Below are 15,218 nucleotides of genomic sequence, written 5' to 3'. Positions count from 1 at the left end.
AAGGTGAACAACAAACCCTCCGCCATCCTCTCTGCCATCCTCAAGAACAAACGGAACCATATATTTCTCAATAGTCAATGAACAGAACAACGTTATGATTGGTTGTCGACGTTTGTTGTTCACCTTTTCATTACCTACTCAACAATATGTACACTAGCGCTCCATACCTATTCTATGTCCGAATTGCTCTAATTACAATAACCGATGAAATTTCAATGTAATGAGATATAAAAGATTAGGACCGGACAATTTTAATAACATAATTTGATTTATAACATTAACCGTTATAATAATAAGCAATTTTTACTGTGAAACTTTTTTTTGGAAAACTGGAATTTTTAAAATGTTACTGGACACTGGAGGCTCCAGAACGACTTGAAACCAGTTCCAGTCAAATAAAGTGAGCATATCGAAATTGAGGCATGGAGAGAATTGTATGTACTTACTTAGCTGTTTACTCGTACCTTGATTGGGTAAAATTTTGTGAAAATTGAAACTTTCAAAAATCTTCTGGAGGCTCCAGAACTACTCAAAATGGTTTGAACCAGTTCCCAATAGCTTTGGTGGATCTAGTACAGGGTATGTGCCCAATTAAATATTTCTAGGTTAATTTAGTAAAATTTTGATTTTTTACACTTTTGACCCAAACATTTTCAAAAATCTCCCAAAAATTGAAAAATGCATTTCGACAGCTGACATTTTTCCTGGAGATATATACTCGTATTTCTGCAATTCTGCATACTGTTTCAATTTAGTTTCGTGCAGTTCCAAAAAATTTTCTGCCATCCCGGAAACCTCTCCCTTCTCAGTCTGATATTGATTTCCGACGATTAATTCCTAAAGGTATTCATATTCGTCGTATACAAAAATAATAATAAAGAGTAAATAAAATGCTACAATTTTTCAACAAATGTGCTCACTCGAGAGGTGCTTTCGGTGAGAACGTTTATCGGAATTGATTAGATTTTCAACACGCGTTTAACACGATGAAAGCGACTTGTTTATATTAACTGTCTCGAGAGATGAAGAATGAACGATAAACCGAAAAGAAATGAGTACCTACTGCGAGTACTCACTCGCCTTCCACACTCACACCACACACACACAAACGCGCTCGAGTTTTGAATTATATTGTTCATTTGATAAATGAATTCGTACTCGTGTATAGCAAAAGTGAAAAATGAAGAGAAAAAACACAACAACTACATACACTATACAGATGGTGTTTTCATTATGATTGTATAGCGAATTGAAGTGTCAATTTTGTACATTTTGACGTCGGTATGTCGAAATGCAGTTTTTTTCTGCTCTTTCTCGATTCACTCGTGTAACGGTTTTATTGAAATTGTACCGAGAGCCAATTTCACGGTATAAAAAAATACCCCTGTCCCACTTGTACATATACGAGTATGTGAAACGAGAGAGAGAGATATGCCACAAAAAGGTTGAATAGCGTGTGAAAAAAAAATTGAATCGCTTTTATAAAAATACCAACGTTTTCTGAACCTGGCGTAAGCTGTACTAAAAATTCAGCTACCTTCAAAAGAATTGCCACAGTACACGAGAAAAATGACACGTGTGAATTACGCCTCCTCATTTGAATATCCATTCATGTCAACGTGTAAACTACTCTGATGGCTGCGAAATATACGTAGGTACCTACATACGTATTCTTTGACTTTAACGCTGTAAACTACGCTTCTCAACAACATTAACGCGCCGTGTAATGCTTTTTCTTTTCCTAAAGCTATATGGGATTATCTTTCACATAATTTAAAAGCTCACAAGGTATATATTTCAAAGCGCGCCCATATACTTGTACTGCCGAAAAGAGGCGAAAAACTTGAAATTAAAATATAAGCTAGTGAAATGTTGAAAATAAAAGAGTGCTTTTCTCGCCTCTTTTGTGCGTCGAGTCGTTTTACTCTATAAAAACTTGCTTTAAATATACCCGCAGTTCTTTGCTTTCTGGCGGTGTCGTGTGATGTAGGCCTTGCGTTTTATTTCCATCTATACAGTATGGTGTAGGCAGTTTCCCTATCCTTTTTCCACACCTCACTCTGTGGTATTGTGTTTCTTCTATAGTAAGTCGCCAATTTTTGGCAGAGTTTAGTACAGTTTTGGCAAAATAAGTATTTGATATTATATTTAATTTACAAGGTGTACTGTTTTTCAGAGAAATAATTTTCCTCGCATTCTTTCGGTTTCTAAAGATTAATTTTTCCTGTTTTTTAGTTCTCAGCAGAAGTCATCATCAGTGGGTGGATCGTGAAAAAAATCAAAGAATTTGGGTTAAATTTTGCAGAAACCTTTATCTTGAGCTAAATCAACTTGGAAAATGTTTTTCAGAGGTGGCCTTGGAGAGCAGATATGACTGATGAGTCCTCAAAGAAAAGAATTTTTGAAAAAATTGTGGGGTTTTCGCTCTATTTTAGCTCTTAGGTACACCCAACCTATTTTGGAAAAAATTGCCCAGTTTCAGAAACTAGAGAAACATTTTGGAAAACAATGGTGCCAATTTTTAAGTCACTCTTCTCCAATTTCAAAAAAACGAGAAAAAAAGGCAAAAACTTACAAAAAAAATTTCAACTTTTCAAGTTAGCAACAGTGTCAAAAAATTGGTACCACTGAATTCCAAAATATCCCAGTATGTTTCAGACTGATTAACTTACGAAATTGGTACCTACATATTTATTGCAATTCATAAATCAAATATTCTCGAATTGGACGAATTTTCGTTGTTTCAAAGATTTATGAGCACATGGTACACGACATTCTCTTCTAAATAGGTCATCATGAGTCATGAATATTCAAAATTAAGGATCAAAGGATTTCAATTATTCTCCAAAATGAACCGATTTCGCTATTGAGAGGAAGCAAATTTTGGAAAATTTCCTGTCAAATGAAAATAAAAGCTTTGAGAAGGGGATGCATTCTTGTGGATATCGACCGGTTGATCATTTTTTATTGCAGTAGGTTTAAAAACACTCAATATGGCATCAAAGGTGTTCAAAATTTTAAATTAGTAATAGAACTTCAATAAATTTGACAACAATGTAAAAAAAAGTGTTGAAAAAGTTTTAAAATGATGTGAAAATATTCAAAGAAGGAATCAAAATGACAGAAAAATCTAGTGTAAAATAAGAGATAAAATTCCAGTCAATTTTTGCTAGAAATGTTTCTAAAAAGTGCAAAAAACGTGTTGAAGTTATGTAAAAATACTCAAAAAATCAATAAAATTTTTAATAAAATTACCAAAAACTAAACAAAATTTTGATGAAAGACAAAAATGAATGAAAAAGTGCCAAACTAATATGAAAACACTGAAAAAAAATCATTAAAATCATCAAAAATTCCCAATAGGTAAGTAAAGAATTTTTTGGTAAAATTTGACACATAAATGGATCGATGGGAAAATATTTAAAACGTGTTAACAACGATTTGAAAACACACAAAAAGCATCAAAATCACTAAAAGATGAAATTTCAGTAAAATTGTGTAAAAATGCACGAAAAGAGTTGAAAACGTGTAAAAATATATAGAAAACTCAAAAAAGAAATAAATATATAAATAAACATAATGTAAAAATCATAAGAAAAAATGTGAAATTCCAATGAAATTCTCTAAATATGCACGAAAACATGTTAAAGACGAATCATAATGATGTAAAAACGGTCAAAAGAGTCATTAAAATCACTAAAAATTACTCATAAGCAGTGAAATTTTGATTTAATTTTTTTTTAATGCTTTAAAAAGTGCAAAGAAGCGTTGAAATAGTGTAGAAACATTATAAAAAGCATTAAAATCACCAAAAATTGAAAACAAATTGTATTAAATTTGGCGATAATGCATTAAAAAATGCAAAAAACGTGTTAAAATTATCTATGTAATTGTAAGAATAATAAAATACATACAACATTATTATCCTGAAAAACTGCCAAAAAGGGATGAGTTTTGAGTAGGTAAAATTCGCTAGTAGAGCATGAAAAGACGTTGAAAACATGTTGAAATCACGTTAAAATTAAAGTGAAAATACCTACTTAGAAAAGCAATAAATAACTACATAAAAAATTTTCATAAAAAATAAAATTAAACTTTCATAAAAATGAACCAAAATCAGTTAAAATGAAGTAATATCACTTGGAAAAGCATTATTTACCTAAAATTAACCAAAAAGTTACAAAGCATCCGTAAAATTCAACAAAATGAATGGTAACGTGTTGAAATAAATTAATAACGTAAAAATACTAAAAATAAAATCAAAACAGTCGCCAAAAATTGTCAAAAAATTACACTTCTGTAAAATTTGACAAAAATGCACGAGAAAGGATTGAAATTTGAAGACGTGTTAAAATTACGTAAAAACACTCAAAAAAGCAATAAAATCAATCCCTAAAAATTATCAAGAAGTATGAAGTTTTGGTGAATTTTGACAAAAATGCATGAAAAGGTATCAAAATGGTGTAAAAATAAATTATTTTGGTCATCTCGTAGTCTCCAGCAAATTTTTAATTTATTTCAGGAATTTAAAATGTAAAAGTTAGGGTAAATTTAGAATCCTATGTAAACAAATAGGTACCTATATAGAAGTTGATGGGTAAAAATTGAACAAGCTAAAGTGGCTCACAAGCAACGTCGGGAAGATGAAAAGAGGTGGAAAAAGTGACAAACGAACAATTTGTGAATGATCCAGAGGAAAATAGATATTAGAAAATGCACCTTTTAAAATCTCTATTTGTTTTTTAACACCCTGTAATTTTTTTAAAATGTGTCAACTTTGAGAACTTGTGATCAAATTGACTTCTCTCTTATCCCGAGGGTTCTTTTTTGTTAGGTTACATTTTAATATCTCGGGCATTCTGAAGGCAGTTTTTTGTTTGCTGAGTAAATAATAAAAAAAAATACTTAGTATTGATTTGATTGCTCATATTGAAAATATGCCCCAAAACTGATAAGAAAATTGTAATACGACTGAAAAACTAGACAGCTAAGCAAAGCTTAGCTGCAAAGTGTGCGTAGCTAGCTGCCTTTTCTACAGCTATAACCGTTATTACATCTAGGTAGTGCATAAGTGAATCAACCATGTCACAGTGATGAGAATTTTTGAAACTCTCACTGCTTCAAAATAATAATTGTTTTTCAGTGTTTTCATATTTTCCAAATTACAATAGGTATTTCAGAATAATTTATAAGCTTGTATTGCTTCTAAATTAAGAAATTTCTAGTTGTTTTTCATAGTTTGCATTGTTTTAAAATTTACAAAATTTCAAATCAATTTCCCGAATTCCCCATCGCTACAATTTCATAAAGTTTTCAATAAATTTTCAGAATTTTGCATTGCTGCTGAGTTAGGAAATTTGCAATCAATTTTTAGAATTCACATTGCCTCTAAATAGTCAAATTTTGAATAATTTTTCAGAATTCTTATTGTCTTTAAATTAAAAAATTTCAAATTCAATTTTCAAGTTCATATTGTCCACAAATTGTAAAACGTTTACTCAATTTTTGGAATTCACATTGCCTCCAATTTTTCAGAATTCTCATCTTCTTCATAAATATTACAATACTTATTTCATATAATTTTCAAGTTCACATTATCTGCAACTTACAGAACTTTTAATCAATTTTTGGAATTCTCAGCGTCTCTAAATACAAATTTTCATATTATTTTTTTTAGAATTTCCATTGTCTTCAAATTTATAAATTTTCAAACCAATTTTCAGAACTTGCTTTTTATTCTAAATTAAGAATTAAATCTTATAAAATACCTATGTTAAGAATTTGCATTGCCTATTACACGAAAAAAATATGGGTAATTTTTACAAAAAAATTTAACTAAATACTCACAATTAAGTACCAGATCCCATTCAATAATTTTTACTGTAATCGTATAGTAAAACTTATCATTTTAATAAATTTTGCTATAGGTACCAATAGTAAAAATCATTTTGTTTTAATAATTTTTACTAAATCATGATAATAAAAATTACATGTTTCAATCGTACAAAAATTAGTTTAATTTCTCATTTTGAAGTAATTTTTAAATTATAAGTAAAAAGTTGAAAATTATTCATGTCAAGTAATTCTTACTTTATACTTATGGTTATAGGTAGACAAAAAATTAATGAAATGAATTTTTAGTTAGCAAATGATATCATAATTCATAACTCAGTTTCAGCATTATTTTTGCCACATTACCACGTACTACATAGTAACTCCAAAGCATTTACCTATCCAATTTTCCTACGAAAAATCCGTCACCTACCTATTTACCTCACGGGGATTCGAACCTGGGTCCCTAAATTTCCTATTCCTACCTACATGCCCTAACCACTCAGCCACAACTTTGCTACGAGGGTTAGGGCATTAAAATAATTTATATTTGTTTGGTAAACGCCCCACCAAACCACGCCCACTTGGAATTTACAGCTAACAGACTGGGGGTGTAACAGGGTACAATGAAACACAGCTGGTGATGGAATAGACTGGGGGTATAGCAGGGTACAATGAGCGGCAGGTGTTCTACAAGTCCCCTTTTCCCTTTTTTAGGATTTGATGCATTAAAATAATGAACTAAAATTGCAATTACTCAGCAATTACCCATCCGAATTGAATGAAAATTAATCTATTCCCTCCGCCTTAATGATTCTCAAATGGTGTCCAATAGGTACAAAAAACGGTTGGATAGCTTAAGAGAACATTCAGTTCCAATAAAATTTCATTTCTCAAAGCGAAACCAATAGTGTGCTACGCACACTAAAAAAAACGTCTCGCACATACGAGTACCAAATAAAAACAAAATTCGGTCTCAAGAATACCTCAAGGAAACTCAAATAATTTAAAGTGGGTCCCAAAGTAGGTTTCCACGAATTGAATTTAAAAGTACCCATCTTTTTCTCTGCGGCGTTTTTCCTTATCTCCGTTCTATTATTCTCCATGTTTCAAAGTCTTTTTTTCGTTCACCTTCATGCGTCATTGCGTCTGTTTTACTTTCTCTCTAAAAAAAAATCACATTTACATGCAGAATAACTTTATGTGTATGTGGCCATCGGATCGGTTGGAACCTCTTTCATCCTAATACAATTAAGAGTATAAGACCGCTATAAGACTATTTTTTCATCACACCTCAAAGGCATACACCACACCCAACATTTAACAGCGATTGAACCCTTGTCAAAAGTCAGAATTATATTTTTCTTTTTCGATACGATCTAATAACGAAAATACCACCTTAGTAAAAAAGAATTCCCAAAATGACTCAAGTGCCTGGTTTTTTCCTCATTACTCTGCGATATAATGTGGCAATTTGAGAAACAAAATTGACGTTTCTTTTTTACCATTAAATAGAATTTAATTCAAGATTCACTCAACCGGTATAATTTTTATTGGTCTGGTTCCCTATGGTATTAAGTTAATTTGCGCGATGGCCTCGTTTCGCGATACACAGTGTAACCCACTGTAAATTAATTGGCTTCATCGTTATAAGCCCCACACACACACAGCTCGACCACCATCCACGTAGTACTTGGCGTAAATACCGAACGAAACGAGTAAAACAGTAAATAATTAATACCACTATTGCAGGAAAGGATACTCACCCGTATCTACCGTAACATCGAACAATTTAGCTACTAAATATTTATTATCAGGAGGTCCTTTCGCCAAAAACAGACTCCCTCGGTCTGCTCTGGTCAATAAGCCGACATTAACTAATATCTTATGGCACAGCACGTCGATATCCAATTCGTTGGACACGTCTCGTATTAATTCCATGAACATATCGGCTTCATCCAGTAGCCCCATTTGGCGTTTCCATTCGCCACTCGAACGGGGAACATTTGACACTACAATCGTGTTGATATTGTTGCTGCTGCTACAACAAACGAATACATTGTTTTAAAAATTAGGTACCTAGGTAAGTAAGTATCTACATAGATTACCTAGTAAGTACTGGAATATTTTGCGTGCAAATTCCAGTACTTTTCCATTAATTAATTTATCAAGATTAAAGCACCATAGAAGTTCTATTGACACGCCGAGATAGACCTACAAATATCTACCAGCTACCTATTTACTTTAAAGAGAATCCCTTCAAATTAGGTATAGGTTATTAATTTATTCGATTTCTTGTGATTTTCCCCTTAATTTCGAACAATGCACAATAGATTCATTAAGATGATAAGTAAACAATTATTAAAATTAACGACCATAAAATTTCAAATCCGCTGAATTAATCGAGCTAATGAAAAGTCTGTCGAAAAAAAAAACTCAAAATACCGTTCTTATACGTTGAATACCTACATAAAGTTTAACCATTTGGTAAATTACATTCACGTTAAAAATTCAATTAAATGGTTGACTCGGGCAGTCTTCGTGCATCTTTTCGTAGGTACTTCATTTTTCCGCAGCGCACATTACTTTTATAATTTTGCAGACTTGACGCGAATTTTAAAACTTTTCAAATTAAATGCAATCGCATCTTTTCTAAATTATTACAAGGAAACGTTCTTTTTCCGCGCAGTTTTTATTATAATGTAGTTCGCTTGTTCGTGTATGTATAGGTATCTACATAGTCCCTGCAAGCGTCTGCCAGACACAGAATATTAAAACTTCGAGCTTTACAGCATTATTAGTAGAAGTTTTCAAGATGAAAATTCTGTTTAAGAAATTTTAAACGGATTTTTTCCCTCTATCATGTAGGTAGGTATATTTTTGCACTACCTACACGAGTATTCTCCATAAAAAATGAAGAGTTGGCTGACTTGAAATTTTTTATAAATTACTGGCGAGTTTTGGGACTAGACTGACTGATCATTTTTCTTAAATTACAAGCAATTGGGTAAACCAAAATTTTCAATTTCAGTTTAGATGTTTTTAGTTTTAGTTTTGATTTTTTATCTTTTGAGTTTTAAGCTTCGAGAACTTTCATTTTCAAAGAGTACACCTAGGTCTGCATCTTAAATTACCAAAGATTGAATAGGTAATAAACATTATTTCTTCACTTTTTGTCAATTTCTGGGAAAACTAATAAAAAATATTCAAGGTTTAGTTCTAATTCATAGTTTCAATTCTACTCATTTCAGTTTTATCACATGGTTTAGCTTTTCATCTCTTCAGTTTACCAGTAATTCTTGGTAAATTACAAATCATTCATGATACATTACCAGTCCTTTTTGGTAATTTGCTGGTAATTTTAGGTAAAATACTAGTAATTTTTGGTAAGTTACTGGTGGTTTTTGGTAATTTGCTAGTAAATTTAGGTAAATTACCGGTAATTTTTGGTAAATTACTGATCAATTTTGGTAAATTACGAGTAATTTCTGGTAAATTTTGAGTGATTTTAGTAAATATTTTGAGTGATTTTAGTAAATAACCATCAATTTAATAATTTTGCAGGGATTCATACCCACATGTTTTCAGGTACCTACTGGTATTACTGGTATTGGGTACAGCTACATATATTGGGTATGGGTACAGAATTTCTTTTCAGGGGGTATGGGTGTTGGATTTTCTTCATTTTTTGCTATTTTAGACACAATTTTAGTGGAATACCCAAACATAAGTAGTGCCCGATCTATGGGGTACTCGGGTTCAAAGTAGTCAAATTTAAAGCTCTGTAATTTTGGGTAAATTACCAGTCATTTTTGATGAAGTACCAGTAATTTTTGGTAAAATACCAGTAGGTTTTGGTGAACCACCAGTAATTTTCAGCAAATTCCCAGTAATTCTTAGGTAATGACAAATTACAAATTGGAATTTAAAACAAAATATAGAGCATCCTGAAAATTACTACTGTTGAGATGAAACACTGATCATTCTTTCATTTTACACGCGTTCTTATGGGAAATTTGTAATTTTTGATAATCAATAATTAATTCTGTAACCAAGCTAGCCAGGTGATTTTTGTTAGATGAAAGAAGGAACCTTCTACTCTTCTAATATGTTCTTATTTTTAGCATAAGGTGATTCGAATCATGCACATAACATACTTAATTCAAGCGCTACTATTCTGCTTTCCCCTGATGGGATATTTACATTGAAAAAGGGCGACTTGAATGATGCGACGTTTAGGTGTTTAAAAATGAGTTAATACCAGAAGTAAAAGTTTATTCCTAAAGTAGAAGAAACACTTTTTCATTTAAAACATAAAAAAAACATCACCAGATGATTTGGTGAATTTATAATCATTAAGTATTGTTCAAAGTTGTGAAATTTTTCATAAGAACACAATTCGCACCTCGGGAGTTATAAGGTCACATCTCAAAAAAGTGAAATTTTACAGGAGAGTGATTTTCTTTTTTTTAAAAACTTGATTCATTATTTTCATCAACTTATAATCAATTGTGAGGAATGAATAGCATGTCATTTTGAAGATTGGGTATCCTACCTTCATTTAGCATAAGAATATTTTGAAAAATAAAATCTTAAAGAGGAAATATTTCAATGTTTGGAAAACATTTTGAGTTATAACCTTTCATAAAAAGTGATCTGGAGGCGAAAAAAAGCGTCCAAAAAAATTTTCATGATAACAAAATTGTAGAGAATTAAATTTCCAATCGACATAATGTCGTTAGTTTTTTTCTAGAGTGCTTAGTTTTTGAGTTTTTCCCAAAAAACTAAAATTTTAATATATATGCAAATTAATTTTTCTGAAAAATGTTCTATTTTAAAAATTTTTTGTTTTGGAACAAACCTACAAAAAATACACTCCTTGTGATTATTTTACATCTTAAAAACGTTCAACACTATCGAAACTGGTTTCTGACACTTTGTATGTGCAAATTTTACTCAAAGAAAGAGGAGTTTTTTGAGATGTGACCTTATAACTCCAAACAACTTGCAATGTTGTAGAAATTTTGAGTTAGGCCCTTTGCATTTTTTACATGATCTAAGCAGCATACCCGACTCAAAGTGTTATTTTTGGTTGCAGGGGGTCATGCAAACCCCAAAAATGCAAAAACATCAAAATCGATTTTTTTTGAAATGTGACCTTATAACTCCCGAGGTGCGAATGTAAAACATAACAATCATCACTGTTTTGTTAGTTCTGAGTTTGTCCAACAGATGTCAGTCACTTTAGTTTTAAATTATTCCAATCAACTTGATAATTTAGTAAGTAATTACGAGTAGATTTTCTTCATTTTTTGATATTTTGGACACAATTTTGGCAGAATACCGTCGACCATATATGTATATAATGGACGAATGTTTCAAATCGTCGTACATGAAGCCGACTTTTTGGATGCAGAGTCCAGGAAACCTTTTGCTCATGAGCCAAACATGATTCTTACAGCGCTGGTGGAGAGAGAGGGGGTTCAATTGTTCAACTAGTGAACCGTCTCTTCTCTCCACCAGTGCCACAAGCATCATGTTTGATGCATGAGCAGAAGGTTTCATGAATTCTGCATCCAAAAAGATGTCACTAGTAAGCAATGGGAAACTACTAGTGGAAGCTCGAAAATAAATTTCCATGAGATACGTCATCAATGCGATAGAGGCAACACCAACATAAAGGATGTTAGCCCAAATACCCAATTCGGCATAAGGGTAAGGGTACATGTTGATTTGTACGCGATACCACCACGAGCGGTTATACGACTCGATGATGATGATGATGATGATTTGTCCATTATATACGGTCGATGCAGAATACCCAAACCCAAATGTAGTACCCGATCTATTGGGAATTTGGGTTCAAAGTAGTTGTATTGGGTTTGGGTACAGAAATTTATAGATTTTTGTTTGGGTATTCAGGTACGGTTACTGGTATGGGCTTAAAGCCCTGTAATTTTTGGTAAATTACCAGTTGTTTTTGATAAATTATGAGAAATATTTAGTAAATTACTGGTAAGGTGGTAAATTTTTGGTAATTTTTTGATAAATTACCAGTAATTTTTGGTAATTTAGTAAAATATTAGTAATTTTTAGTAAACTACCAGTAATTTTCTGTAAATTACCAGTAATTTTCTGTAAATTACCAGTAATTTACTGTAAATTACCAGTAATTCTTGTGTAATGACAAATTACAAATTACATCATGTTTAGTCAATTACAAGTCATTTTTTGTAAGTTACCAGTAATTACTAATTTTTGAAAATTACTTATTTGTAATTTTTGGTTGATTATCACAAATAATTGTAAATAAATTGATCTCTAGCTTATCACTTGCAATTACCTACCTATTCGTAATTTACCCCTAATTTTTGTTAAATTACTGACAATTTCTGATTGTTACTGGTAATTTCTAGCAAACACATAATTATTTACGTCAGTTTTCAGTTTGTTGTGAAAGTTGAAAATTGAGAGCTGCAGATAGGACCCGAGGAGTTGTACTAAAAAAAAGAAGGGGAAATTCGAAGTTAAATCTTAGCACCTTCAAAGGCCTAACCATCGATACGCCACGCCACGTGTCATTTATTTTTATGAGGGTGGCCCTCGGTGGCGTAGTAGGTAGAGCCGCGGACCTCCATTCACGAGGTACCCGGTTCAAACCCAGCTACAGAGGCAAGCTTGTGCATGTAATTAAAAATCTTTTGTGCAATTATCAACATTACACGCCAAGTACCGGGGGACTACCAGTTTAGCCAAGCTAACAGATAATGCACGCCATCTGTTGGCAGAATCAAAAAGCTGAAACTGGTTCGAGCGTCTATAGAGGTCAACACTGAGGAGCTCAGGGTCTCTAAACTACCCGGCTGGCTCCAAGGTGCTTGTGTAGATGTCACTAGAAAGCAACGGGAAACTACTAGTGGAAGCTCGAAAGTCGAAACAACGTCGATTCCCCAGAATAATCGCAGTGGCAATAGGCATTCGCCTCACCCTGTTAGGGTACCACAAACATGCGATTTCCAATGTCCTGTAAAGGACAAGGAACCACGACGACGACGACGGTAGGGGTACAGGAGGGGAATCAAAAATGTATTATTCAGTAAATGCTCAATAGCGAAATCTTTCATTTTTGAATAATAACATGCTCATTTCTGAGGATAGGGGTCAACCCAGCACCATAAATCAACTCAACAATAAATATAACTTTAGAAGGTACTTATTCAGTACATATATAGGTAGGTACCTTTTTATGGTAGGAGATTTGGACGGAGACGAGGAAATCCACGTATTGAACAGCTCCGAAGTAACCGACGTGCGTTTATTTCTGGTCGGCATCTCTTCTAAGAAATTACTGGACGATTCGGTCTTCTGGTTTCTCAATCTAAGTATCCTTTCGACAAAGTCGGGGCTGGCTTTTTCCACGATCCATCGCTCCACTGCCTGAGGATCTAGATCAGGCACAAGCGATGATTCTCCCATATCACATACATGTCACCTTGGTACACACATCGTTCAATTCCAACGCCTTTCTGGTCCCCCTGCAAAAAGCAATCATAAAGAACTCCATAAGCATATAAGAAAATCACGTCCGATAAATAAAATCTGTACGATTGGAAAAAATTGTAACATTTTGCGAATTGCGAAACGTCGTTATATCATATGTATCGTATATATATATATGCACATTGTACAAATAAGTAATACTGGTATTACACACGAATGGAAATCACAATATACGAGTAATTTTGCGATGATTTTTTGTACACGAGTTTAATAAAAACTAAGGTCGGTTTATGGCTTTATTAAATTTACGATCGCAAACGTTTTCTTTCTTTGTAAACGTACGTACGCGCATACAGGGTTAACGTATCATTTTTCACAACACAAGCCTCATCGCTCTTCTCGCTTTTTCATTCCTTCGCCGACAACTTTCATCAGCATGTTTCCAGCCAAGATAGAATCTACGAGTATGTACGAAGACGAAGAGAGAAGAAAAGAGCCTTTTAACGCTCGTTCTGCACACTCGACTCTCAAACCAGCACCAGGTACCTACCCAGAACGCCGTCAGCTTCTCTGTTTTTGTTTTATTTCATACAAAAGAACGCTTTTATCCAATAACAAGGTAATTCCGTCATAAGATACAAGTTTTAAAATGCAATAAGTAGCCAAGATTTGTAACCACCTTTTTCTGAAACCGTGCTCAACAACGTATAAAAAAATCCATCAAAAGGAGTCAACGATAAAATAAACAGTAAAAGCAGATCCGTCTGTGGTGGCTGGTTTGTTCGCATTTGAGAGATAACCAATAAAGCGATGTTGTTTTATTTAGCTTTTATATTAAGCACTTTTTTACACCGCTTTTGAAATTAGAACTGTGCTAGAACCTCTGTGAGATCGTATGGTTTGGGTTGTTTCATCACGTGGAGCTTTTCTTTTACGTGGGGATATTAATTTCGTGGATTGGATAATTTTTCTGCAAACAAGAAACAACGAATAGGCTTCTTACTTGTTAGATTAAATTCTAGTTGCTTTGAGAAGGAAGATTTTGCAGAGGCGTTATAAAAGAGTGATTACTAAGATGTGAAATTTAAATAGTAATCTGGTACAAGTGGGTAGTGGACTAACGAGCTGAAATTTCAATTTCAGTTTTTTATAGTGTTTCAACTTCAATGAAGGGCTTTGGTGGGATGGGTCAGGAGTCGAATCGGAAAAAGAAATCGATATTGGAACTCAATTTCTTCAGATGTGTACGTGTATCTGTCAATCAGTTCAATCAGTTGAAACGTTCTTTTAGATAAATCTTTTTAATTATATAATCCTTATCAATTTTTAACACAACCAGTTGAATTTCACCAAATTTAAAAATATACCTAAATTAATTCTACATTTTTTAAATGGTGCTTTCTTTTTGTTGTAGGTAATGTTGTATAGATAGTTTTGACCTTTCTAGCAAGCAGCGAGTGAGAAGCCCCAAGCAAGTGCACTGACTGTCCCACAAAATTTCTATCCTAAATTAAATCCAAATTAGCAAAAGCCAGTAATGTGTAGGTATCAAAGAAAAAAAAATCATGGGTAAGTAAAACTTTAATTTAATCATTCTCAGCAGCAACAGGCAATAATAACAAAATCACCAACACGGCTTATGCCAGAATAATTTCGACTTCAATCGGCAAAATATGACCATGTGTGGGTGCAATAAGAATCCGAAAGACGTGGAGTAGTGAGCCCCATACACTAAAATTCACTCACCTCATCAGACGATTCAACTTACAAGTTACAATCTCAATGCAAATGCCAACAATTTTCTTCAACTGCCCAGTCCCCAAGTACAGGGATTGTACTCAAATTTTTCTCAAAAAAAGTAACTTTAGTAACTAAAAAAGCTGGGA

At 32.9% G+C, this 15,218-nt stretch overlaps 1 protein-coding gene across 6 annotated transcripts in view; it reads right to left on the bottom strand.

The window, feature by feature from the left end:
- The window catches only part of Pde6 (phosphodiesterase 6), a 229,210-nt gene that overhangs the window by 50,839 nt on the left and 163,153 nt on the right, over positions 1–15,218 (bottom strand). For 4 of the 6 annotated variants that reach the window (XM_065358742.1, XM_065358741.1, XM_065358744.1 and 1 more), the window contains 2 exons: positions 13,073–13,367; positions 7,599–7,873 (listed from right to left, as the gene is read on the bottom strand). In XM_065358742.1, coding sequence (XP_065214814.1) covers positions 7,599–7,873; positions 13,073–13,308 — 511 coding nt within the window. In that variant the 5' untranslated portion in view covers positions 13,309–13,367. Of the gene's footprint in view, positions 1–7,598; positions 7,874–7,940; positions 8,055–13,072; positions 13,368–15,218 lie in introns of those variants that run through there. The other 2 variants (XM_065358743.1, XM_065358745.1) reach the window with 2 other exon arrangements.

This window comes from Planococcus citri, chromosome 3 (assembly GCF_950023065.1).
Source record: "Planococcus citri chromosome 3, ihPlaCitr1.1, whole genome shotgun sequence".
In the NCBI taxonomy this organism is placed as follows: domain Eukaryota; kingdom Metazoa; phylum Arthropoda; class Insecta; order Hemiptera; family Pseudococcidae; genus Planococcus; species Planococcus citri.
Note: the sequence above shows the minus strand (reverse complement) of the source record. Positions and strands in the feature narration are given on the sequence as shown.